Source organism: Tamandua tetradactyla, chromosome 2 (assembly GCF_023851605.1).
Source record: "Tamandua tetradactyla isolate mTamTet1 chromosome 2, mTamTet1.pri, whole genome shotgun sequence".
Classification (NCBI taxonomy): Eukaryota; Metazoa; Chordata; class Mammalia; order Pilosa; family Myrmecophagidae; genus Tamandua; species Tamandua tetradactyla.
The window spans coordinates 199,432,552-199,456,634 of NC_135328.1; the positions used below are offsets into that span (position 1 = coordinate 199,432,552).

General features: G+C 45.1%; 1 protein-coding gene across 2 annotated transcripts in view; it reads right to left on the reverse strand.

The window, feature by feature from the left end:
* Positions 1-5,037: 5,037 nt before the first annotated feature.
* Positions 5,038-24,083, reverse strand: part of ARID1A (AT-rich interaction domain 1A) — a 73,052-nt gene continuing 54,006 nt past the window's right edge. For both annotated transcript variants that reach the window (XM_077150711.1, XM_077150712.1), the window contains exons 5-20: positions 22,415-22,655; positions 22,034-22,123; positions 21,375-21,542; positions 20,283-20,595; positions 18,998-19,143; positions 18,789-18,898; positions 17,322-17,531; positions 14,317-14,524; positions 12,996-13,128; positions 12,645-12,817; positions 12,107-12,257; positions 11,893-12,024; positions 11,700-11,796; positions 10,339-11,230; positions 9,850-9,980; positions 5,038-8,128 (exon numbers count right to left, since the gene is read on the reverse strand). In XM_077150711.1, coding sequence (XP_077006826.1) covers positions 6,392-8,128; positions 9,850-9,980; positions 10,339-11,230; positions 11,700-11,796; positions 11,893-12,024; positions 12,107-12,257; positions 12,645-12,817; positions 12,996-13,128; positions 14,317-14,524; positions 17,322-17,531; positions 18,789-18,898; positions 18,998-19,143; positions 20,283-20,595; positions 21,375-21,542; positions 22,034-22,123; positions 22,415-22,655 — 4,932 coding nt within the window. In that variant the 3' untranslated portion in view covers positions 5,038-6,391. The remainder of the gene's footprint in view (positions 8,129-9,849; positions 9,981-10,338; positions 11,231-11,699; positions 11,797-11,892; positions 12,025-12,106; positions 12,258-12,644; positions 12,818-12,995; positions 13,129-14,316; positions 14,525-17,321; positions 17,532-18,788; positions 18,899-18,997; positions 19,144-20,282; positions 20,596-21,374; positions 21,543-22,033; positions 22,124-22,414; positions 22,656-24,083) is intronic.

Genomic DNA, 24,083 nt, shown 5'->3' on the forward strand with positions numbered 1-24,083 from the left:
AGGCAAAGACGCTAGCCCACATCAGCTCTATGGTGGCCAGGAACTCTTGTCTTTTGATTCTCTATAATTTTTCACAGACCTTAAGACCTAAACTGCTCCCAGATATTTATTGTAAAGTGGACAGAGAACAAATCACGTATTAGTCATTAGGTGTTGGAGAAGAAGGGGAAAAATGGAATTTAGAAGGCCTTCCCCCCCCACCCCAGGTTTTTCAACGAGGCACCATTTTCAGCCTCGGAGACCTGTGAGTGAAATGTCAAAATTGGGGCACTCTTGTGATGGAGACCTAAGATTATGGTTTGAATGTCTAAAGCCTGGGAAGCTCCAGGCAGCACTCTGCAAAATGAGAACTGTGAAATGAACTGTCCTTGCTCTGTGAATTCACACAGGAAAAATACATACATTCTCGGTGTTCCTTCTGTCTACACCAAATTCCCTCAAATTTCTATTTATACAAAGGACAGGGGTCTCTTGTGAGAAGTCAAAATGTTTTCTAAAAGCTCAATTGTCCCTCTTGAGGTAGAACTTTGTCCAGATCTTCAGCTCTACTTTCCTGCAATTTCTCCTCCTTTCCTTCTCTGCTACCCAACCCCCTCCTCTTCGGCTCTGTTTCCTGTTTCATTTTCTGGCTCCTGCTCCGACAGGAAAACAGGGAAGCTGAATCTTGGTGTTCTCAAAGCCCTGGCTCGTCAGATTAGAACGAGATTGGGTGAGATGGGAGGGGGTTCTGGGCCTCCAAGGCTGTGAGTGAGTAGTGGAGGAGGCGGCTCTCTCCAGTCTTTGCTTGTAGAGCCTGCAGCTAAAATGGAGCCTCCATCAACACAGGGAGTCAGCTGTGCAACTAGAATAGCAGAAAGCAAGCGAGAGAGAGCTGGATCCCAGTGCTCCGGAAGACTTACCCCTCCCAGCTACTTCCACTAAGAAGCAAATATCCCACACCATCAAGGATCGGTTTCATAATACAAACCCCTAACCCAAACAATGCAAGCAATGCGGTCTCTAGAATGTAAGAGGGTTCTAGTATTTCTGTTTCTTGAAATTGCCTGGCTCTTGCTGTTTCCCCTGCTTAGAACATTCTGCTACCAGACCACCCCTTGGCAGGCCCAGTATATTTGGGTCTTAGTTCAAATGGCGTCTCCTCCTTGTAGAGGCCTTCCCTGACTACCCAGTCACAACTACCACCCTGTACTATCCCATCACCCTGTTTTATTTTATTCATAACACTTAACACCTGGTTATGTCATCCATGAGTTTTACTTGTTTTGTCGTTTGTATCCCTCTTCTGGCACGTAAGCTCTATGAGAGCAGGGGCCTTGTTCACCAAGGTATTCCCAGCACCTAGTGCACATTCTGCTTATTCAATAAAGACCTGCTAAGTGATTTAATTATTTTAAATCCAATACCTACTTTATATGGATGAGGGAACTATGGTTCAGAGAGGGCAAGTGCCTGGCTTGAGGTCACATAGTTAGCGGCTACAGAGGTTATGAATTCACAAATGAAAAAGACCTGCATTCAGGTCTCCAGCCTCCCAGGCTGGTACTTTCCACTACTCTACAGTATTCTAATCTCTCTCTCAGGTTTACCGCATTTCTATTTCTTCCTTTTCCTACCAGGAGTCTTTACGCAGTATGCCAAGGACACAGGGCATGCTGAGTTTTAACAGGTCTTACCTACTCTTTTCTCCACAAAATTCCTATCCCGTTTGGTTTATTCAACAATTTTGGATTGCTTAGGAAGTGAGGATGCACCACTGAGCAAGAAAGGCACAGTGTTTGCCCTCTTGAGGATGACAATATCTGCTTTATAGGATGTAGGTTGCTTGGCATAAAGTACTTAATAAAGGTGGGCTATTATAACTCCCTGAACAAATAAGGGGAGCATGATTTCCCCAGTGAAGGTGTGGAGAAGGAAATTTGGTAGTTCTCATGGAGTACTTACTTCCTTCCCCGATGACTTGTTTCTCTGCAGCTTACTTGCATTGCCTCTGCCTCCACATCTGGAGGCCTTGGCCCTAGTCAGTAGAGGGATGTCCCAGTATATTTATGTTTAGTAATTCAGTTTCCAGAAACGAAACTTTCCATGGTCCTAACTCTGCAGGAATGAATGGAGTTGCTGACCCTGTTGCTGGACATCGACTGAGGCCACACCATTATGGGGCAGAAGTGATCATGCTGGCCTCTGGTTTCTGTCACTTCCAGCTGTTAGGAGGCAGACTAATGCTTTTTGCTGTGGATGAAAGGGCATTTGCTGGCAATTTCCAAGGATGCTGGGAGACACCTACATCCATCCTTACACCTGGGTGGCATCAGTCAGGTCTTGGACATCTACCAAAAGCATCCTTTTTGGCTTCTGCCATGCCACTCGATACCCATCCCCAAGACAAAGCCCCTGCCCTGCTTCCCAACTTCAGGAGCCATACACTGATCCTTTAAAGTCATGGATGCTAGACAGTCTTCATCCTCCCTGCTTGTCTTTTCAGTTAGAAAACCAAACCTACGGTTGTTTCTCAGACCAGAAGCCTAGCGGGAAGGGCCTCACCCACTTGGGGGTGGCAGTGGCTGCAGGGCAAAAGAGCCAATGAGGTTGAGAGTATTGTTTAGGCTGGACTTGGCTGCTCTCCAGCTGTGAAAGAAGGTTAAGGTCATTTGGGGGGTGGGGAGGGAGGAGCCTGGGAAAAGAACTACTGGCCACACCCCTGCGTTCTCCACTGGCTAGGTTCTATTTACTTCTCAAAAGGACATTACTCACAGCTCAGTGACTAGCAGTTCTCTTGGCCCCGTGGTAACTCCAGTGAGAAATTGGAGACCAGGCTAGGCTGCCCCTGCATTGCAGTAAAGCAGATGAAAGGAACCCAGGAAACCGAACTCCTCGGTAATGCTCCACACACTGCCCAGAAATGCACTTTCTAGACTAGAAAATGGAGCTTAAAAGGCCTTGAGCAAAGATAGCCATTAACAACACTGTTCACCTAGATGTGAAAATTTTCCTATTTATTCTTCTCTAGAAGAGTCCTAGAGGGGCAAATGGGCTGAGGAAGGCTAGCCCGTTGTCTCCCTTGTTCAATAGATATTCAAATTATTCATTCCTGTCCCTGAATCCAAAATTAACAATCACATTCAGTTTGATTCTTGGTACAATTTTACCTCATGCTAAATACAATGAAAATAAATCTTGCTTTCTGAACGCCACAGTTCAATTTGGTTACCCTGGTTGTCCTTGCATCCAGGAAGGTGTGGTATATTGAGTAGAGCATGGGACTTAGAGTCAGATGGATTTAGGTGCGTAAGCTTGGACTAGCTTTACATTTCTCTCAGCACCTTTCCTCAACGTTAGAAAGGGAGCCAGGGCACTGACCTCATGGGTCAAGGGGCTGTTGTAGGATTATCTGTAATGTACAGTGTCTGGCTAGGTACTCAATAGAATGCTGTTGTTTCAAGTTTTACTTCTAAATGTCCATAAATAATAGCCTTATCTCTGTCACTGCCTCTGAAACCTGAACTTGAAGGTTTCTCCATTATTTTCTCAAGGAAGGGAATGAACAGAGAAGCCATGTATGGCAGTATTAGCTTCATAAAAACAACTAGGGGTGGCCCACAGTGGCTTACTGTCAGAATTCTCGTCTACCATGCTGGAGACCCGGGTTCAATTCCTGGTGCCTGCCCATGTAAAAACAAAACAAAACAAACAACTGGGTCTGGTCAATGCCTACAATGTCATACAATTCTTAAGTAAGATTACTTAAGCTGTGATCATCTGCCTGGCTGTGCTGTAGGACAGGTATGTAACAGTGAACCAAACAAAGCCCTCTGTCCTCACAGAGCTAACATTCTGTTGGAAGAAGATAGGTGAGTAAAATATAAAATGGATCAGGTGGTCACAGGGCTATAAAGAAAATTGAGGCAAGAAAGGATATAGAGAAATGGGGGGTGGAGGTGGTGCAGAGATGGCCATTTAAAAGAAGGTGGTCAGAGAATGCGTCACTGATTATGACATTTGAGCAAAGACCTAAGAGAGATGAGGGCTTGAGTTATGCAGGCAACAGAGGGAACAGTAAGCACGAAGATCCCAAGAGGAAAACTGCTCTGGTACAGTAGAGTGAGCAATGGGGAAGAAGAAAGGGGAACAAAGAGTGACAAGCTAGATAGATAACTGGGGGCCCTTGCAGGCTAACTATGAGGATTTAGAGTTTTACTTACTCAGTGTAAGCAGATCAAAAGAATTAGGTTTTAAAAGGATCGTTCTGGTTGCTATGTCTAGAATAGATTTGACCAGGCAAAGCAGAAGCAAGGAGGCCAGTTTGGAGGAGATTTCAAGAATCTGAGAAAGATATGATAGTGTCTTAGACTACAGCGGTAGTGGCTGGACCAAAGCTTATTCTCTGAAGAGTGGTGACAGACTGGATGTGGAAATGAAGAGTCAAGGATGACATCCATGGATTTTTGGCTACGCAATGGAAGAATGGAGTTTCCGTTTACTGAGAAGACTATGGGAGAAGCAGGTTTCCAGGGAAGACAAGAGGATTCTGGCTTGGACACATTTGAGATTCCTAATAAACTTCCAAGCAGAAATGTCCAAAGGCAGCTGAATACACTAGTCTGGAGTCAGAGAAGAAAGTCAGTCTGGAGATAAAAACAATTTAAGTTGGAGGATACCTACAGATAAATGGTGTCTGTTAAAAAAGTCTAAGAAAATAGAGATCCTCCCTCCCTTTGCCAGCCATTTCCAGAAGTTTTTTCTAGAGTGTCATCAACAACTTTGACTCTGTAAAATCTACTATTTCAAGAGGCTAACATACTTTTTATGCCCGGGACTTCTTCCTGTAGGCTACACAATCTCAGAACCTTCTTAAACGCAGAACACACACTATCAAAGTGAAAGCAGAATATGGTACAGAAACTACAGGGTCCAGTACACTACCATGCAGGGGTGAGAGCACACCAAGGAAGGTTTGCAAGAACAGGAGCAACCAACCCATAACCACCACGAAAAGGTTAAGCTTTCAAATAGTTTGAAATAAAAAGTCTCACAAACGTCTTACCAAGATTTAATGTACATTTATTCTTAACACGTGGAACATATAGTATAAAGATTTCATACTGAATAAATGATATTAAGCCAAAAAAGGAAAAAAAGGAGGAATTTACATCAAGTTTAGCTACATTGTTTGAAATACAAATATGCAGATTTTATCACTGAAAAAATCTCAATTGTGTTTCTTCATCAGGAATTTCAACTGAACCTAGAATTTTTTCACACCTCGATTAGAAAGAAAACAAAACAGAACAAAAACCCAGAAAAAAATAAACTATAAGTTGATTGGCTGCTGAGACAGCAAGGACTTTTTACAGAGACCTGTACAGCATCACGCCAAGAGGGGCGATGTCTGGCAAGAGATTAAATAGCTGTGTCTCGCTTTGTGCAGGTCACCAACTTGTTAACTCGTCATACTATAAAGGGGTGGCTGGGAAGGGGATCAAACTGTGGGGATCCAGAGGGTATGTGCAATGTACAACGTCATATATATACACACGTGGCAGCGCAGCCGCTGCAGCTAAAGGTTAAAACCAGTTCTAAGAGGTGATCTCAGGGTTATTCATACAATCAAGGAGGAAGAGAAAGAGGTCAGGGTGTTGTAGGTTCACACATGATACTTTGGGGGAAAAGCCTTTTTTTTTCTCCTCAACATTTAACTAAAAACATTTTTAAAAACTACAGCTTGCTGCTGACCCAGCGTTTTTCTCTTTTTTCCATGTGAGACATTATTATTACAGTATGTTTACAGTATCAGGTGTACAGTACAGTACATGAAAGGGTCTACACTCTACTGCACAGGCCTCTCCAGTGAACAGGGTCTGTTCACAACTGCTAACTTCTCGGCTCCTGCAAGATTGTGAATGTACAACAATAAACCACACACAGTTCAGCAGTCACCTTTTTTGTCCTTCAGAGGGTTTTTTTTTTAAATTTTTTCCTTTTTTTTTATACCATTAAAAACAGTTATGAAATGTGGCGTCCCGTTGATGCAAGGACCGGGAAAGCCGTTTTTATTTTAATTTTTTTCCCCAAACTCACTGTAAACGACAGTAACTTTGGTTAAAATAAAAAAAGTCTTCTATGTAGGCAGAGCTTTGTCTTTTCAAATAGGGTGGGGGGTCCTGACAGGAATAAGGTGAGGACAAGGAACAGAGTGGGGTACAAGGGAAGGGGTAAGAGGGGGTAGAGGGAGGGAGGAAAGAGAAACAGGAGAAACTTTTTTACCCAAGGGAGAAGCTGGACAGCACAGGGTAAACTGGATTCTGAGGTGGTTTTGCATAAATAAAGGGCAACAGTCAGTTTCTAAGTTCTCCACACACGCACACACACACGGGGGGGAGGTGTCCCACGGCTGTCATGACTGGCCAATCAAAAACAGTACATCACAAATGACTTGTGAAACCAATGAGTTCATCAACGGTGATACCGAGATGTCTAACAGCCGTGACTCGTACAGCGTGAACTCCGAGTGGTTCTCATCCACCTTGGCCAGGGCCAGCAGTGCACGGGCAGCCCGCCGCATCATGTCCACACTGGTTGGCTCAAAGGGAGGGTTCTGCATGTGGAGCAGGCTGGCCTGGCTCTGCTGGAACTGTGTGGCAGCAAGGCTGTCCTCAAGGAAGCCCAGGAGATTGCCGATGCTGCCCTTCTGCACCGCAATGGCACGGGCTGCTAGGCTGTCACCCTGCGCCAGGTTGGCCAGCAGTACCACAGCCATCTCCCGGCACACTGGGTTCTTTCGGTCACTGAGGAAGCGCACCATGGTGCTATACAACTTCTCCAGACGGCTGAAGGGGGGCGTGGCCAGGATCAGGTCCACATTGTTGTCCTGGATGCTGAGTTTGCTGAGGGTTTCCAAGACCAGTCTTTGAGGAGAGAGGACAGCATTGGGGCCCAGGGTGGAGAAGGGGTCCTGGGCTTCAGCTGAAGGGCAGACTGCCCAGTGTAGGAGCCCATCCAGGACAGGCAGGCAAATGCTCTCCGGGTATGGGGAAAGGTCCAACTGCCCCGAGATGTTGGCAAGGGTGACCAAAGTGTTTTCTCGGAGCATCTCCAAGCAGTCCCACCACCACTCCACCTTGTTGCAGCTCACCCCCTGGTCCTGTTCCTCCTCCTTCTCATAAGTTAATGGTGCCTGCTTCCGTTCTGGGTGCTTATGGTGCAGCAGAATCAGCTTACCCAGGATCAGCAGTAGCCCAGGGTGTTTGGACATCTCAAAGTCGTTGCCTGGCACAAATGACAGGCTACGGATGGTGTTGGAGACACAGACACAGCGCTTGGCAAGGGAATCCTGCCAGTCCAGAAGGGTACACAGTGGGGTCTCATCTTTACTGTGGGGCTCGTCCTCTAGAATCTTGATATTCCGGTGGCTCTGTGCTGGGCTGATGCCAAATGGAAATTTGCTGCTTTCCTTAGTGGCCTCTGTACTCTTAGCCCCCTCCTCTGTCAATGAGCTAGACCTGGTGGACAGCATGTCATCCATGGTGGCAGTGATCCTTTTTTCTAGGGGGCCATCAGGCGGGAGACCCTCCTGCTCTGTTGTCCCTGGAGTACCCTCTGCTGTTGTGACATATTTCCGAGGGGCTGGTAGATAGGGTGCATGAGGCCGGGTAGACAGCAGCTCTGTCTTACTCTCAAAGTGGGTCTGGATATGCTCAGTGGTGTCCCCCCCACCAATCCGCCAGTGCAGCAAGCCACTGTCAAACTCCTGCACACGCCCAAGTTTATCTGAACAGTCTACCACAAATGGATCATTCTTCTGCACGATTTTCACAGGCAGCTTGTCAAACTTACTGATCAGTTTGTCCTCACTATTCTCTGACGCTGGCTTGTCCTTGCCTGAAAAGGCTAACTCCTCGTCATTTTCAACTACTTCCTGTTCTTCTTCCTCCTCCAGTTTAGGATCTAGAAGATCTTCTTCCTCGTCTACCTCCCCCTCCGTGGGGGCTGGACTAGAGGCCTTGCTGAATCTCCCAGGATCCAGTAATGTTCTCTGCCCTGGATCACCCACCTCATATTCCTTTAAAATGCCAAAGATCTCAATCAGGCAACGCCGGAAATATTCCACAAGGAGCTCCAGCAACCCTGGAAGCTAAAAGACAAATAATCAGAAATAAATTAAGGGGGAAAAGTGGGAGTCCTTGACTTGAAAGGGCCCTCTCAAAGTCTTTTATTAATCCCCTTTTCTTCTAAGTCAGATCTGTCACTCTGGAGGGGCAGAGCTGCTGCTTCTCCCAAAGGCTCACTATAGAGGTAAGTTGTTAATCTAAATCTCTCCTATGCCCAGTACAGAGTTCTTCCTTCTGCCCAACTTACCTTCAGTTAGGCCTGCCTCCAGTGGTATGGAAATCCTGGCCAACAGCTTGGTACCTTATCTACCAGTGCCAGTGTCACCCATCTCTCAGCCTAGTCTTTCCCAACCCATCTTCTGCCTTTCTTCAGCACGCCCAGTTGTTACTCATTCATCATTGCCAATGTTCCTCTAAGGATACTTTCTACATCTCACTGCCAAGTGAAGGCTAAAGCTAGATGTGGCAGGATCAGCTCTTCGTCTGCTCTGCTCTCTTCTCTAAGCTCTCCAACATTCCAGGAGGCTGGCCTCAGTTCTCTAAACACTGGTCCAAGAGGGTGCTAAAGAGACCCAGATTAGAGCTTGGATACTTGTATGGAGAAGGATTTACCTCTAGAAGAAAACACTAACTCCAGTCAGGTTAATCTCTGGCTGATAGTATATCAAAATGGAACAAAACAGTGCTTTAGAATCAGAAAGATAGAGTTTAGAATTCTGGCTTTTCCAGGAACTAACAATATGATTTAAATTCTCTAAACTAGATTTTTCCATCTTTTCATTAGAAATGATGTAAAACCCTAAACTTCACAGGGTTGTTCTGGGGTCTAAATGGAATATGTAAAATATCTGGTAAATGGAATTGATCAGTCAATATTTGTTCCTTTTCCTTCTCACGGAGACGTATTATTCAATGGAAATACAACCAGTCTTTGCAATCAGAAAGATTTTGCTGACAACTATGTGAACCTGGGCAAGGCATACTCTGTACCTGCTTACTCATCTCTAAAATGGCCACATTTCCTTCCTCATTGGGCTGTTGTGAGGATGACATGAAACAAAACAAAGGACCTGGCACAAAGTGAGGGGACAATAATCAGAAACTATTAATAACAATGGCCCTTATCAGCTCCTTGACAGATACATGGCTTGGGAAGTACTAAGGATGATCAAAAGTAGTAGGATAGTACAGCACAAACTCTTTCCAGCTACCAGGAAAGCTCATGGTACATATCTTATGGAGAGTGGATCTAGAGAATCAGCTTTGCAAAAATGTCATAAAAAAATAAAACCACCCCAAAGTATGCATCTTTGCACTTTCTAGTCAACATCTTCAGAATGGGATCAACACAGACCTCTACTCAGAGTGGAAGAAGTAAGGAAAAGAAAAATAAATAAAGATTAAGAAAAAAAAATAAAAATAAGGAAGAGACAGGCTCTTCTTCATAGTTTAAAAATATAGTATCTTAAATAACATCAATAGAAGCTAGATTTCTTACCAATACCAAAATTTTCCTTTTAAATTTCCTTTAAAGTCAATCCTTTGTTAAGTGATCAATACAATACTTTAAACTAATCGTTACTGCTCTCAATATCCTGGGCCCACGCCCATTGGCAGGGAACCAAAGTTGAGTTAGTTGAGTGACCATGTTGGCTGGGATGGCTTAATTTCCTGTGTGGCTTTAGCATTGTCTACATCAGAAGATCCCAGGCCCTCCCATTCTTTCCCAAGCAGCTGTACTTACCTGACTGAGGTTGAAGGTCATGATGCTATTATCATCATATAGCAGGATGTTAATGGTGTCTAATGCCCATGTGCTCTCTGCCAGCAGCCCAGACTTGAGGGACATCATGACCCGCCATGCCTCCGGGGTTCCTGAAATAAACCCCCATGTCTTCCATCCACCAAAACCCAGATTGGCTGAGGCTACCCCCAGGGTTGGACAATCAGTCAGGCTACTCTGAAGATAGCACATGATGGTAAGAGGCTGTTGCTATCTGGGAGATGACATACACTTGCCCTCAAGGTTTCTAAACTTCTCGAGGACATCACTGTAAGGAAATTCCTTAAAGAAAGTCTGAAGTCAGTTTTTACTCCTTAGCAAAAGTTCTTTGGCTCTATTTTAGTCAACACTGGACCCAGACTGAATCTCATCCAGAATATTAGGATGGGAGGGGACAATGGACAGGGGATGGGGGGAGACTTAACAATCCAATCAGGGAGGTCTCCTTACCAATGTCTTTCATTGTGAGCCGCCTCCTTTGCTTCAACACAGGCTGTGTGGCTTCAACGGAGCCAGGTGGGAAGGTAATATCCCGCCGTATCATAGGGGGCTGCACAGGGGCAGGTGCTATGTGTGAGGCAGGCACTGGGGGGCCTGCCTTCTGCATTTTCATCCCAGAGTGCAGGAATGGAGACTTGCTAGGAGAGGTGCGGTTCTCCATTGGCCGGGGCAGGGGAGCAGGACTGGATACCTGAGGAATGTGATTCTGCATGCTTGGTGGGGGCTGGTAGTTAGATGGAGGGGGCCTTGTCATAGGGGGTACGGGGGTAGAGGGACCATATGGGGGCTGGCGTGTGCCATGGGAAGGCCATGGACCTTCATGGTTTGCCCTCTGATCCGTGTGCAGCATTTCATCTGTTCGATTCACACCATGATAAGCAGGGCCCTGGGGGGCAGAACTCGTGCTCTGCCTGTTGGCATAATTGTAGGTCATGTCATTACGCCCCTGCCACATGGTGCCTTGCTGAGCAACCTCAGCTGATGCCTGTATGGGGCCACCCATCATTTGTGGTGGTATGTTCTGCTGGGCATTGGAGCCAGGGGGTGCAGAGACACGGTCTCGGCCAAACTGGAATGGAAATTGGTTCTGGGGGCCACCCGCTGGTCGGCGCTCAGTAGCAGCAGCGGCAGTGGCAGGATAGGCACTGCCATACTGGTTGTACACATCTTGCTGAGGGGAAGGCTGGGCAGCTTGTTGCTGGCTGGTGGGCTGAGGTTGGGCTGGGGGCAACTGCTGCTGCTGAGGCTGCCCCTGCCCTGTGCTATATGGCACACTGTACATCTCTCCTTCGTGCCGCTTGGCAGGTGGGCCGTATGTTCCATCCATTGGCCGCTTGTAATTCTAAGACAGGGAGGAAAGCAGAGGGGAAGTTAATACTCTGCATTCAGGGACACAAGACAAAACGCAGACCCACAGATACCAAGATTGCTACCACCAGAGACTTGTTTGGCTTACTTCTTCCCCTGCAGAAGAGAATACACCCTAGGGAACAAAGGAATCACCATTATAAACTATTTTTGAAAGCAACCATTCTCTTTTCCTCTCCCTTGATAAGTAGAAAGACATACAAAATCTCAAAAACCAAAATAAGTCCTGTTGTTAGTCCTTTTGGAGAACTGGGGAGATTAGAGTGGACTCCAAAAGGGGAAGAGATTGAGGACTTGGCTCTTAAGGTAGAATTGGCTATCTGGGTGGGAGAACATCGCCGAAGTATCCATAGTGAGCTTCTTGGACTTTTCAACAGATTAGTTTCTTAACTGGCTTTTAAGAGGAACCTATGTGTCAGTCTATTCCCAGTAACCCTCATCACCTGTTGTTGCTGCTGATACATTGTGGTCTGTTGGCTGGGGAAGGGACTGCCGGAAGGGGTGCCTTGAGTGGAGAACTGATTGCCATAGGAATCATGTCTGCAATTTGGAGAGAAATCAGAAGGTTAAGGGTTGGAGATGGTAATGCCTGATCTAGAGCAGTACTGGGGCTAGAACAGACCTGGCTTCACTTACCTTTGCTGCTGTTGCTGCTGCTGTGGGGGGTAGCGGCTGGGAGAGTACATCCCCGAGTCTGGGTTGGAAGGCATGAGATTTGGTTGTGGGGCTCCAGTGCCCATGTTTCCCTCAGGTCCTATTCCAGGCTCCCTAAACAAAATTGGACAAACAAACTGAATCCACTTTAGCTGTGGAGTGTTGGGGGCAGAACAGGGGCAGGGGCCATGCTTACCTCACTCTATCATAAGGACCTCCATAGGGGTAGTGCTGTCGCGGTCCCATCGCCACATTTCCCAGCCCAGGACCAGCAGCACGGCTGTAGGGATCTCCCATTCCACCGTTGGGACCCTGCCCTGAGGACATGAAGGGATCACTCCCTGGAGCTGAGTGCAGAAAAAAAGAGAAGCAGTGAATATGCTAGCAGACTGGCAGCCTAGAAACCTTTACCTTGCCTGCTCAAAGGGCACAGAGCTCCAAAAACTCAGGCCCTTTCCAGAGCTCAGATTTGTTCCTATTGCTTTCATGACAGATTCAAAACAGTTGCAAAGCGGCCCAACTAGCAAAGAGCACTTACTTATAAAAGGTTAGCAAGGTAAGCTCAGGGACAGGGAAGACAAGAAATGAGGTGGGGATGAAGAGGGGTGGTTAGGTGGATGCTTGAGAAATGCCTTCACTCAGAAAATGGTTTGACAAGAACTCTGAGATAAAAGATATACCCCCATCTCCCTGGCCCTATCTTCAAGGGCATAATGTCAATGGCAATTGGTCACCTTTCCTCATGCTGCCATAAGGATCCTTATTTGGCTCGTAGGACATGCGCCCCATCATGTCAGAGGTATTCATACTGGGCTGGAACCCAGGGTTTGGAGTCATGGAATTCCGCTTCTGGAATGTGGGGTCATTTCCATCAGGAAAGGCATCCTGGATTCCAACCGAATTGCTCCTGCTCCGGAGTGAGAAAAGTCAATTAAATTCCAAATAAACCAATTCTCCTAATATAACACAGGACTCATTAAAGTCATTGGCTTGGTAGGAAGAAGGGCCACTCTTGGGCTAAACAGGAACTCCCATACACCTCTCCCCAGGGTCCCCAAACCACTCTCCCTTACTCTTGACCTTACCTCATGCCTGGCAAAGGGGGTATCTGGCTATGTGGTGTGGATGCTGGAGTTGGTGGCTTCAGGTCTCCTCCTTCCGCCATGGAACTGCTGGTTGACTGAGGAGTCTGTGGCCCCTGCATAGACCCCGACCCCGCTGTGGACAGAGATGGGGGTAAGCAGTTTGCCTTGCAAGGAAGTGTTTAACCTTCACAGAAATGCACAAATGCCCTGGAACAGATCTTACAAGATTAAAACTCAGAGCCCTTTTATACCTAAATCACCCTTCTCAAAAGGGATGTGCAAGACCATGTAATAAAAAGGGTATCTGAGGGTTCTGAAACTGCTCCTTGCTGCTCATTTAATTTTTAGGGGAACGGAGTGATATGGTGTGATAATATCACCATCCTGGTAATTCTTTGAGTCACTGCCAGCTTCCCTACTACTTCTCTTACTTCCCCAAGGACCTTATCTAACATATTAAACCTTGTCTAATGATGTATGCAAGCTTCTAATCAGGGCCTGCAAAATCCTGGGCAGTAAGGTTCCATCTCACCTCAAACCTGTGGCACATTTTAGGAACTTAGGAGTTCTTATTCTCAAGGATCCAGCACAGTGCCATCACTCAGGTTCAAATGTTCCTCTAAGCTAGATGAGGACAGAACTACCAGTAATTAATGTTTCCATTAGTTACCAATGCCAGCAGCAGATATCCCACTGCTTAGGCCTCCCCAGCTGATGAGTCATATCAGACACTCATTATACCCTCTGAGGTCAACACCAGGGCATGTGTGTTTATACCCAACTTCTAGGCACCCTTGCCTTCTTCCCTCCCCATCCTCACCCAGATCTCAGGCTCCTCTCAGAAAGAAGGGTGGGCAGAAGCATTCCCATCAGAGAGTTCCATTCATATCCTCTCCCCATCTCCTCCTTTCCATTCATTACCATCTCTGCTCCCTGGGGAATACAGGGCGCTAGTGTGAACTGCATTCTAAGGCACTGACATCAGTGGGCCAAAGCTCCCAGATGGCCCTGCCTCACTGCCATTTGTCAGTTTTCTTCACTCCTCTGATGTCCCTCCCACTCAGTAGTTTACAAACATTTGGCAAGATGCCAGGTGCATAATGAAAATTAAAACTTAAGGGCTGCTACAGTCTACCTCCAAAGGGAATCACCACTGCCCGTTCTTGAGTATGCTAACCTGTTAAGCCCTGTGGTAGTGCAGGGCAGAGTACACATTCCTGGCATCTCCTCTGTACCTGGAGAAAGGCACCCCTGAATAAGGACCCTGGATCCTTGAACGCTTACCCCTCTGCCTTGGTGGGGCTGCTCATCCCATTCTTACCAGGAGAGGGAGGCTGGATCTTGGGCTGAGACTTCTTGGAATCAGCAGCTGCAAAGATGTCTGGGGGAGGGTCTTCTCCCCGTTCAATCTTGCACTCAAAAGCATAGAGACACTGGATATACTGCTTTTTCAAGGAGCTGGCAGCACTGCTTGAGGTGCCCACATTGAGGTTGGTCGCAAGTTCCCGCCATTTTTTGTTCTTGTTGACCTGTACAACCAACCAGAAGCGTCAGGGTACATCCTCCACCTGGTCTTTCTGCCCATATGTCCCCTATGCCATCAGACTGCCAGGTACTCATCTTTTATGGGATCACAGTTCTCAGCCAACCATAGAAGTTAACCCCACCTGATAGACAGTCCACAACAAGCGTTAAGTCCATGGCTGGCTTCCCTCTACCTCAGCATAGTCTGTCCACAGATCATTGCAACTATCAGACCATTTATTCAAAAGACGGTAAATTTTACATCATTATTAGAGAAAACAATTCAGAAGGTCTTTGCTTTACAAGTATATTGGTTAAAACCAGCCTGCAAATCACCATCAGCTCTAAATCCTATTTTTAATACACTAATAAAACTAAAATTTATCAGGTGCTACTTTAGGTGCTTCATACACATTCTTAATGTGTACCTAGGCAAAGGTACTATTATTCTCTTCTTACAAATGAGGAAACTGAGACACAAATTGAGTAACTTGCTCAGTCACACAGCTACTACGTGGCAGAACCAGACTTTAAAACCAGGCCAGCTGGCTCCAAAGTTCATGCTATTAACCACTATACTGAAATGCTACCTTATGAGAAATCCTTCCATTAAATGGAGACTTTCATGGTAATATTAACAACCACCCTGCATGACTTCTTTTGTCAAACTGGAGATTTTCACATCTAATTTTTTTTAGTGTGGCGCCCCCTGCAAATCTGACATTCTTGTGTCACTGCTTCCCTCCATCCCAGTAACATGTAACTACAAGCCCCTTTACTAAAAGCCCTGTGACATTTTTATACTTTCCAGGAGCCAGCCAACATTTCTAACTCAATTCCTCAGCATCAGGGCACAACGACCAACATCATTCCCCAAATCCTCCCTGTAGTCTTTCTGCTCTAGCTGGAAAAGTCTTCCTCTTCACGTGTTCTTACACTTATTATGCATCCACCATGTGGTAAGCCAGTCTTCCAGGGGCTGGAGACCTGGCCTTTCAGTCCCCAGCAACAAAGTAAGTTCATTATGCTATGTTACCTGTTAGTGGAGAGTGATAAGGAAGCATAGAGGGGAACAACCTAGACAGAAGGGAGGTAACCAGGAACACCTCCTGGAGTAGGGAGCATCTGAACTGAATCTTCTTAAAGCTGGATATGGTTCTGGTGGGGGATGATTCCAGATTGTCCTCTCATCTCCATGCCATTTGGGACAGCTTATCGAAATGATCCTTTCCTCTATCTAAAGTCTTCAGGAAAGCTCAGCACTCACCTCTTGCCTTCCTGGAGCCTTTACAAACTAATTACAATGGTACTCTTCCTCTTCTGAACTGTTGCTGTTTTAAGTTACATCATAGCATCTAAAAGGCTTTTATCCTTTTGTAACCTGGAAGATATGCCCAGGCTTCGGTATTCCTTTTGCATCTCATCCTAGGTTTGGTGACTCCAGAAGATACCCAATTGAAATCAAGCCAAATCTAGCCCAATAGCCCCTTTTCCCTACAGGCAGGAAAAGGCCTAACTATAAGAACTCAGTACCAGGGAGAATGGCAGGAATGAGCCTAAGGGTCACTTCAGGAGCCTTCTGCAGCTCTGCTTCCCACGCCAGTTATGTGGCAGAGTGCACGTGTCATATTTTGTTTTGTTTTCCTTTGTGGGGGAAGGGAATAAAGCCTGAAGGGAGAAGGAATTCATAACTGGCTGTTGGTTGGCTTCCTTCCAATCACTTTCTTTTCTGCTGGTGACAGCTGTTTTCCTCTTCTGATTTAAGTTTGGAATAAGTCCTTCCCCACCACGCTTCCCCCTGAGCTCTGCCAAAATCCGGGTCCAACAGCAGCTCCTGTTCTGGTGACTAAAGAACACACACGGAAGAAAAAGTATGCAAAGCACAGTGTGCTATTTGTCAGTGCTGCCTCACCTGTTTGCCTCCTTGGCTAGTCAAAAACAAAATCATAATGGAATGATTTCTAAATGTTGTGTTAATTTCTTTTTTTTTTTTAATTAATAAAATAAATAAATAAATAAATAAATAAATAAAAAACAAAGTCATAAGGGTATCAGGGCAGGGGCAAAGCTCAGGGTGACATTCAGTTCAGAGGTTTTCAGCAAGGATTAATCCATTCACTTAAGTCTCCACTATGAGGAATTAAATACATAATTTCCCACCTTCTTTTTCTTTCATAAACTAATTCTTCTGAATGGCTCCTGAAATCCCATCTCCACTGGGGAGGTTTCTAGAGTAAGATGGTCAGCAACTACTCTGGCTGCCCCTGAACCATTTTGCAGGCCAGATTATATAGCAGAAACCTTGCTGAAAGCTTTATACAGATTTGATTGTTTTTAACTTTCAGTTGTGTAGTCATTTGTCCTTACTTAATAAAAAAAAAAAAATTAAGGCTCAGAGTGGTTATACACTTTAAGGTTTATATAACATGTCATCAAGTGGCTAAGATAGAATTGAAAACCAGACCCATCTCTCCAAACCTTGCATTTGTCTTACCATGTCTCTTAACTGCTTCCCATGGAATCAGAATGCCCACAGCCTTTCATTATCTTTGCACCCCACGGGACCCTAGGTACATGGTAAACTTAAGGCAAACACTTCATATCACCCAGAGAGGCCTTATTTAGCCTCTTGCCTTTACATTATCTCTAGGAACCCCTGTGTTCTCTGGTCTGTAAGTATGTTCCTCTGAAAGCAGGGGTGGGTGATATCCCTGTGGTATATGTGGTACCACATGAAGCCAGTGAGGGCCCAGAGAGAAGGATTTTTGAAACCACAGGGGAAGCCAAGTGCCAGGCACTCACCTGAGTCAATCCACCAATCTCCTTCACAGACACATAGAGGCGATAGAGGTCCAGAGGTTTCCTGCCCACAGCAGGCAGATTTGTCATGCCCATAGCCTTTTCCTCTGTGAAGGCTAAATAACGGTCCACCCACATCTTTCTCTCAGGTTCACCACCCAGCTCATACAACTTGGTGATCTTCTCATTGGTTGTAGTAGAGGAACTGGATTTCTGAAAGGAACAAGTCAAAATTCAGAGGAATTGGTCAGATGCAAAACCTAAGATACAGGTCTCAGAAGTCCCTTGATTAGGGCATGGTAAAGCTTCTTACTCTGGTGTGGTCACTAACACCTGTTCTGCCTTCACAAGGTTAAAGGAAGCCCAGACTTTCTTTCTGTAAAGGAAAGAAGCTAATAATTATTGACTATATAAGTCAATACTAAGTGCCAAGCTAGACACCTTCCCAAATATTAGGTATTATAAATTATCCCCCCTTTTAAAGATAAAGAAACAGAAAGAAGGAGCTACTGCCAGAGTCCTTACAGCTCTAAGTGGCTGGGCTGAGTATCAGACCCTAACCATTTGACATCAAAGCTGTAAACTACTACTACCAGGAGCCTGAACATATTTTCATATTCTGCTTTACAGTGAGAACTTGAGAAACTTAAAACATGATCTTGACACAACAGGCTAGACTAAAATGAAGAGAAACTCTTCCTCTCAAAATAAGGAAGAATCTCCCAACTGGTTGAAAGGTTTTAGAAGCCAGAGTTGAAGATCAACAGGAGATAACAACTATGATTCTTTTTTCTTTTTGGCATGGGCAGGCACCGAGAATTGAACCTGGTCTCTGGCATGGCAGATGAGAACTCTGCCTGCTGAGCCACCAAGGCCCGTCCAACAGCTATGATTTTTTATTTTCCCTACTTTATAGTCAGGGAAAATGAAGCATGGCAAAGAATAGAAATGTTTCCAATGACCCAAATGATGAGCAGGTCCTCAGGCTGTCATATAGCCTCCCACGAGTACATCAAGCGCTAACCTACATGGTGGTGGGTGCAAGGCCCCAAACCCCACCTGCCTCATTTTGCCCTTTATAGAACACAGGGCATCAACTACTTCTATTATTTTAAGTAAGGTCCAGAAAAAGAAAAGCAACTAGCTGTCCATAACACACCATCATAATATAGGGGGCACAAGGCCAATAGTACAGAGAATTCTATACTGCAACCTCTGCTAGTTCCTTCATAACCGAGACCCGTGAGAACATTTTGCCATTTATATCAGGATTCCTCAGACAAATTCAAACCTAATTCAATGAGCCATTTTCCTGGGATACTTCATGATAGGAAGAGACAGCAACAGCCTTTACAGAGACTAGTTAGTGTCATATAAATCTGGAGTCCGATCATCCTATCTTATTTTTCCTTCCTATCTTTGGAAAGGATGGGATGCAAGATTGAGGGAAGTCAAGACATGAATCTTTACCTTAGATTTGGATTCTGTCTTGGGTGTTCCATCTGCCTTGTTGTTCATTTTGGTGGCTGGGGTTAACTTGACGTCTCCAAGGCCCATCATTTCTGGGCTGGCTGCCATCCCTATAAGAGAAAAAAAAAAATCTCAAGTCCAGTAGGTTTAGCTGTGTCTGAAAATAACTCTAGAAGACTGACCCTAGGTAAGCAAGGACTAGCACTTACCTGCTGAATTGTTGGCCATGGTCCCACCCATAGGATATGGGGGTCCCTGAGGGTTGATCATGCCAGCCATACTATTAATTCCTTGTCCATAGGGAGGCCCAGTTCCCATCATGCCCCCTTGATTCATATTGGGGTAGCCTGGTGGCCTGAGGAAGAAGATGGAGAGTGAGAGCAGCAAGGGCTGGAGATGCCGAACTTTCAGATTTGGGTATCAGGTTCAAAAGGGTTACGTGACCCAAGATCATCTAGTTAGGCTTACAAGGACAAAACTTACGGGTCCTCCAAATCAGAACTCTATAGCAACTGACCTAGATATCCTTATCTATAGGGGTATAAGAGAATACAAGCTCCAATTAGGACAATATCTCAATTTTAAGGGCTACAATTCTTGGAAGGAATAAAGTACTGGTTCCGTCTATGCCAACTCTAAAGTCAAGCTGTATTTCCTTTAAGAGCACTCTCCAGCAAAAGGCCTTCATTAAACGCTCAACTTTACCACTCTTTGTATTGCTGAACCCCAACCAGACAGAATCCCTTCATGGTATACCATCTGGAGGTGGCTCTATACTTTCTCTTAATAGGCCTACTGTGTACTCTGCATGTCTATCATTCTGAGGTTTTAACAAATCCACCTTTTAAAAATAGCCATTCACCCTATTGACATCTTGATAAAATAAGATTCAGTTAAATAACTGTAGGGACCAACAATGGGGTGCATAGAGATGGAGCCTCGAACAGCAATGGGATCAAATTCACTGAACTTTGTGACGAAAGAAGAGGTGAATCTTCAAGTCATTAAACCAAATCACATGAGCTTTCTGAATTTTAGCACCACAGCCAGAAACCTATTAGTCAACTAGATCACCTACTCACAGGACCACACAGAACATCAGGAGAAGCAACAACATCCCTACGATCCTCATTTCTCACACCACAGATCCAAGTCATAATGCATCATTAAGAATCCTTTTGAAAACCAAGAAATTAGACTGACAGAAGAAAGGAAGAAAGCATCTACTATGAAAAATTATCTTACTAATAAATAACCTGTGCTTTATAAAGCTCAGGCTCTTCACATCTGATATTTGATCATGTGAAATTTGATACCAACCTGTTAAAATCATCACTTTTGTTGTGTTTTTCAATGAAAGGAAACCCGGTTTTCTGGAGATTCCAGTAAATACATATTTACCAAAAAGTTTAGGTCCAGAAGTATCTCAATGACCTGAATGACTCTACAATTTATTTCCTTGCACTAACATCCTCTTTACCTCCCAGGCCTTACCTGTTTTGGATAGAGTTGGCAGCAACATGCATGGCGACAGCAGTTTCTTGAGTTTTCCGGTTCATGCCCCCTGGTGGGGGACACATTCCCGACCCAACCTGAGGTGGCATATTGGCCATGTTAGGACCATAAGGCCGGTTGCCCATGGAGGCATGACTTATTCTCCCTGGAGGGAGTGTGCCGTAAGGTGGAATGCCAGGCTGCCCATGCATCTGACCTCCAGCACCCATAGGGTTCATGCTTCCAGCCATGCCTGCACTGGGGTAGTTGGCGTTGGGCAAGGCATTATAGTTTGGCTGCCTGGGGTAGCCTCCTGGGAGGAAAAGGAGAGAAGATACAGAGACCTGATCAGTGACTCACTAAGCAATTCACAGATATCTTTCAACACAAACTCCAAAGATAATAAACTATGGGAATTTTTCAAAATTTGCTAAGGAAAGAGACCAACTTCATGGAAGCTTATATTTTCTTTTTTTCACATGGGCAGCCTCTGGGAATCGAACCCGGGTCTCCAGCATGGCAGGAGAGAATTGTGCCACTGAGTCACTGTGGCACCGCCTCATGGAAGCTTTTATGACAAAAAGTGAAGGGGAGTTCAATGGCATATTAGAGTAGGCCCCTCATTTAAAGACAGTACAGAACAAAGCCAGCTGGCAGGCAAGGCCAGCTTCAATTAATTCCCAGATATTTTTTTCTTTCTACATACTTGCATTGTTTTCTCTCCAGTGCTCTGTGCAAGACGTTCAGCTTTGGATAGGCTTAGGGGCTCATTTTGAACAAAGGTCTATTCTATTATAATTTACTAAAGAAAAAAAAATTGTAATATCCAATAGTTACCATCTATTAAGTGTTCTGTGTTCATTATTAGGCCAAGTACCTTGTCTGCATTTTACAGATAAAACAGAAGCATAGAGAATTCAAGGTCTTTCCCATGCTGACAGAGTAAGTGAACACAAGATGGGAACTCTGTCTTGCCGTTATAGTGGATTCAAGGCAAAGGACGGTCCTGTTCTTACAACCTGGATGTAAGCATTATCAGACAAGAACCAAAATTCTCTTCTCATCTCTATCTACATAAAATAATATACTCACCTTGTGGGCCATACTGACCCCCCTGGGGACCGTAGCTCCCCATGGAGTTCTGCTGGTAGGAGCCCATGCCTGTGTGCATCTGTCCTCCTGAAGGCTGACGCGGAGATAAGGCTGAGCCAGGTTGGGGAGAACTGTACTGGGGCATCTGGGGGTTCCTCTGCATGTAACCTGTAGGTGGTATATGTCCATACAGTTATTATAATGGAAACAAATGCTCTCTCTGATCCTGGGACTTCATCACTTACACTCTCTGATTTGCTATATAATCATGTGCCCATTAAGGCAATCCCTGAAGTGACACAAGTCATTAACTAATGCATGCCAACTGTTTCTGCTAAATGGAGGTTTGAAATGACAGACAGCAATGACAGGAAACAAAATGGTGAAGGGTAAAGATCCAATGCTGAGTCTTCTTACCAAATTAGGCATAAGTAGGGGTCAATTCATCAAAACACAGATATACATTGAAAAAAGAAGAATGACTGTAGGGGAATTAAATTCTGGAGTCACTAACTTGGCTAAGTCCACTCTAACTTTACAATCTGCTGCTGGGACTGTCCTAAGTTTCATGATCAAACAGTTCTCCAAAACTACTGCTAAGGACACGGATGTCTTTGCCTCAGTCTCTGCCCCCTCCCCAAAAAAGCACAGCCTCTCACCTCGATCTTGGGCAATGCTTGATTGGTTCATGGAAGGATGCATGATGCTGTCCGACTGACCACTGGGTGGCCGAGGTGGCATCTGGTTGCCTACTCCAGACAAAGAAAGAAGTAAGCCAATCATGGCTAAGCCTGGAAGTTCTAGTGGGGACATCAATTAAGAGCTAGAAGTGGCTCATGGGGAGGGTAAGTACCTCCCAGCATCATATACAAAAAGCAGTCAAGCCAAAGGGATCCTATCTCCCTTCTCCCAGTTATGGGGAAGCTATGCAGACATGAACTAGAGATGCTCTTTTTTCCCAGTAGAAGGCTAGGGATGCCCTAGTATCCTTGGAGGCCAGTCCCTTTTCCATCTCCCCAAAGCCCAGCTCTTGAGGGTACCTGGCACTGCAGCAGGTGAGAGTGGTCCTGAGCGAGACTGAGCAACACTGGCGGGAGAGCCAACAGGGGATGGGGAAGGGCCTCGGATGCCAGGCAGGTGAGGAGAGGTATGAGGAGAGAAAGGAGACTGAGCTGGATTACTCTGCTCTCCTTGGCTGCTAGAAATCCCTGACGTGCTCACTCCAGGGCTCAGAGCTCCTTCTGTCCCCATCGGGAGATCATCTATTGAACCAGACAAATCCTGAAACATACATACAAGGATAGGGATTAGCAATATTAGTCAGAAAGACTCTTCTTTCAACAATCCCACAACATGGCTAAGCATTTTCCCTCAACAACCAAGAACAAACACGCTAGACACATTATTTAGTCATAATACTGTATTTCACAGACAGTAACTTTCTATAAAAGGCTAGAGAGTAAATATTTTAGATTTTGCAGGCCATATGGTCTCTGTCTCAGTTAGTCTGCTGTTGTAGTGCAAAAGTAGTCAGACAATATGTAAACAAATGGGTGTGGCTTTATCTCAATAAAACTTTATTTATAAAAATAGGTGCTGGTCTGCAAGCTGGCCTCTCAGATGTAGAACTGGTACTTTCATCTTTCTTTTCCCAGACCTTCCTTCTACAATCATAAGAGAGCTGCTCTTTCCATGAAGCTTTAGATCTTTTCCAATAGGGAAACTTTATAAAACGCTGCCAAGATGATATCAGGAGCTACAAGAAAATGTGAACAAGTCTGGGCAAGGTTCACAGATCCCCTCTCCCCCAGATTATTATAACCTCCATTTAGAAAGGACTCAGTCACTTTGAGTCACCACAGCTGGAAACAAAAGGGGTTGGAGGGGGAAAAAAAAGGGATACTTTGAAAGGGAAAGATAATTCCTAAGTGCCAAGAAAGTCTGGGACTATATTTTTAACACCTGGTTCACAACAGGGATGAGCAGTTTAGTTTGCCAATGAACAAACCCAGGTTTCCACCTGCTTTAAGCTTTTCAATTTGGAGGCTTTGCTTGTCTTGAAGTCTTAGTTTTTCACTCTTGGTCAGTAAATTCCAAAATTAGTTATCAGGAGCTCAATATGAACAGTATTTGCCCTGGAAAATACTCTCCCTCTTCCTCTCTAGCAATACAGCTGGCACAACACTACACATTAATTTTATACTGGGAACTGTACCCTGAAGAAATAAATGATGAGAGCTCAGATTTTGGAAAAACCTGATACTTATATGGTTAAAAAAAAAAAGCTGACTTCTTTCATTTGAAGAAGAAAGTCCAGGTTGGCCTGATTTGATTTATAATCTATTCCTGCTCTCATAAATAAATTCACCTTGGAAAGATCAGTTCAAGGTGACTGAGACCGAGAAAAACAGTGGAGGTCAGAGGGCATCTCTTAGGCTCTCTCCCAAGTACCCAGGCTGGTTGGACCTTCCTCAAACCAGCTGACTACTCTGCTAGGTAAAGCATTTCTTCTGAGTTCTCTGGGAACAAGACTTGCTCAAAAGGCAAGGCAGGTGGGTAGGAGTATGTTTGTATCTGTATCTAGCTCTCAGTTTTGTTGAGAAGTCAGATAATGCTTGCTTTCCTGTTTATAAGCAGACCTGGCATACCATACCATGCTTTAAAAATGCACTGAGAATCAGTCCTAGAGTTGAAGGGAACTCAGGAAGC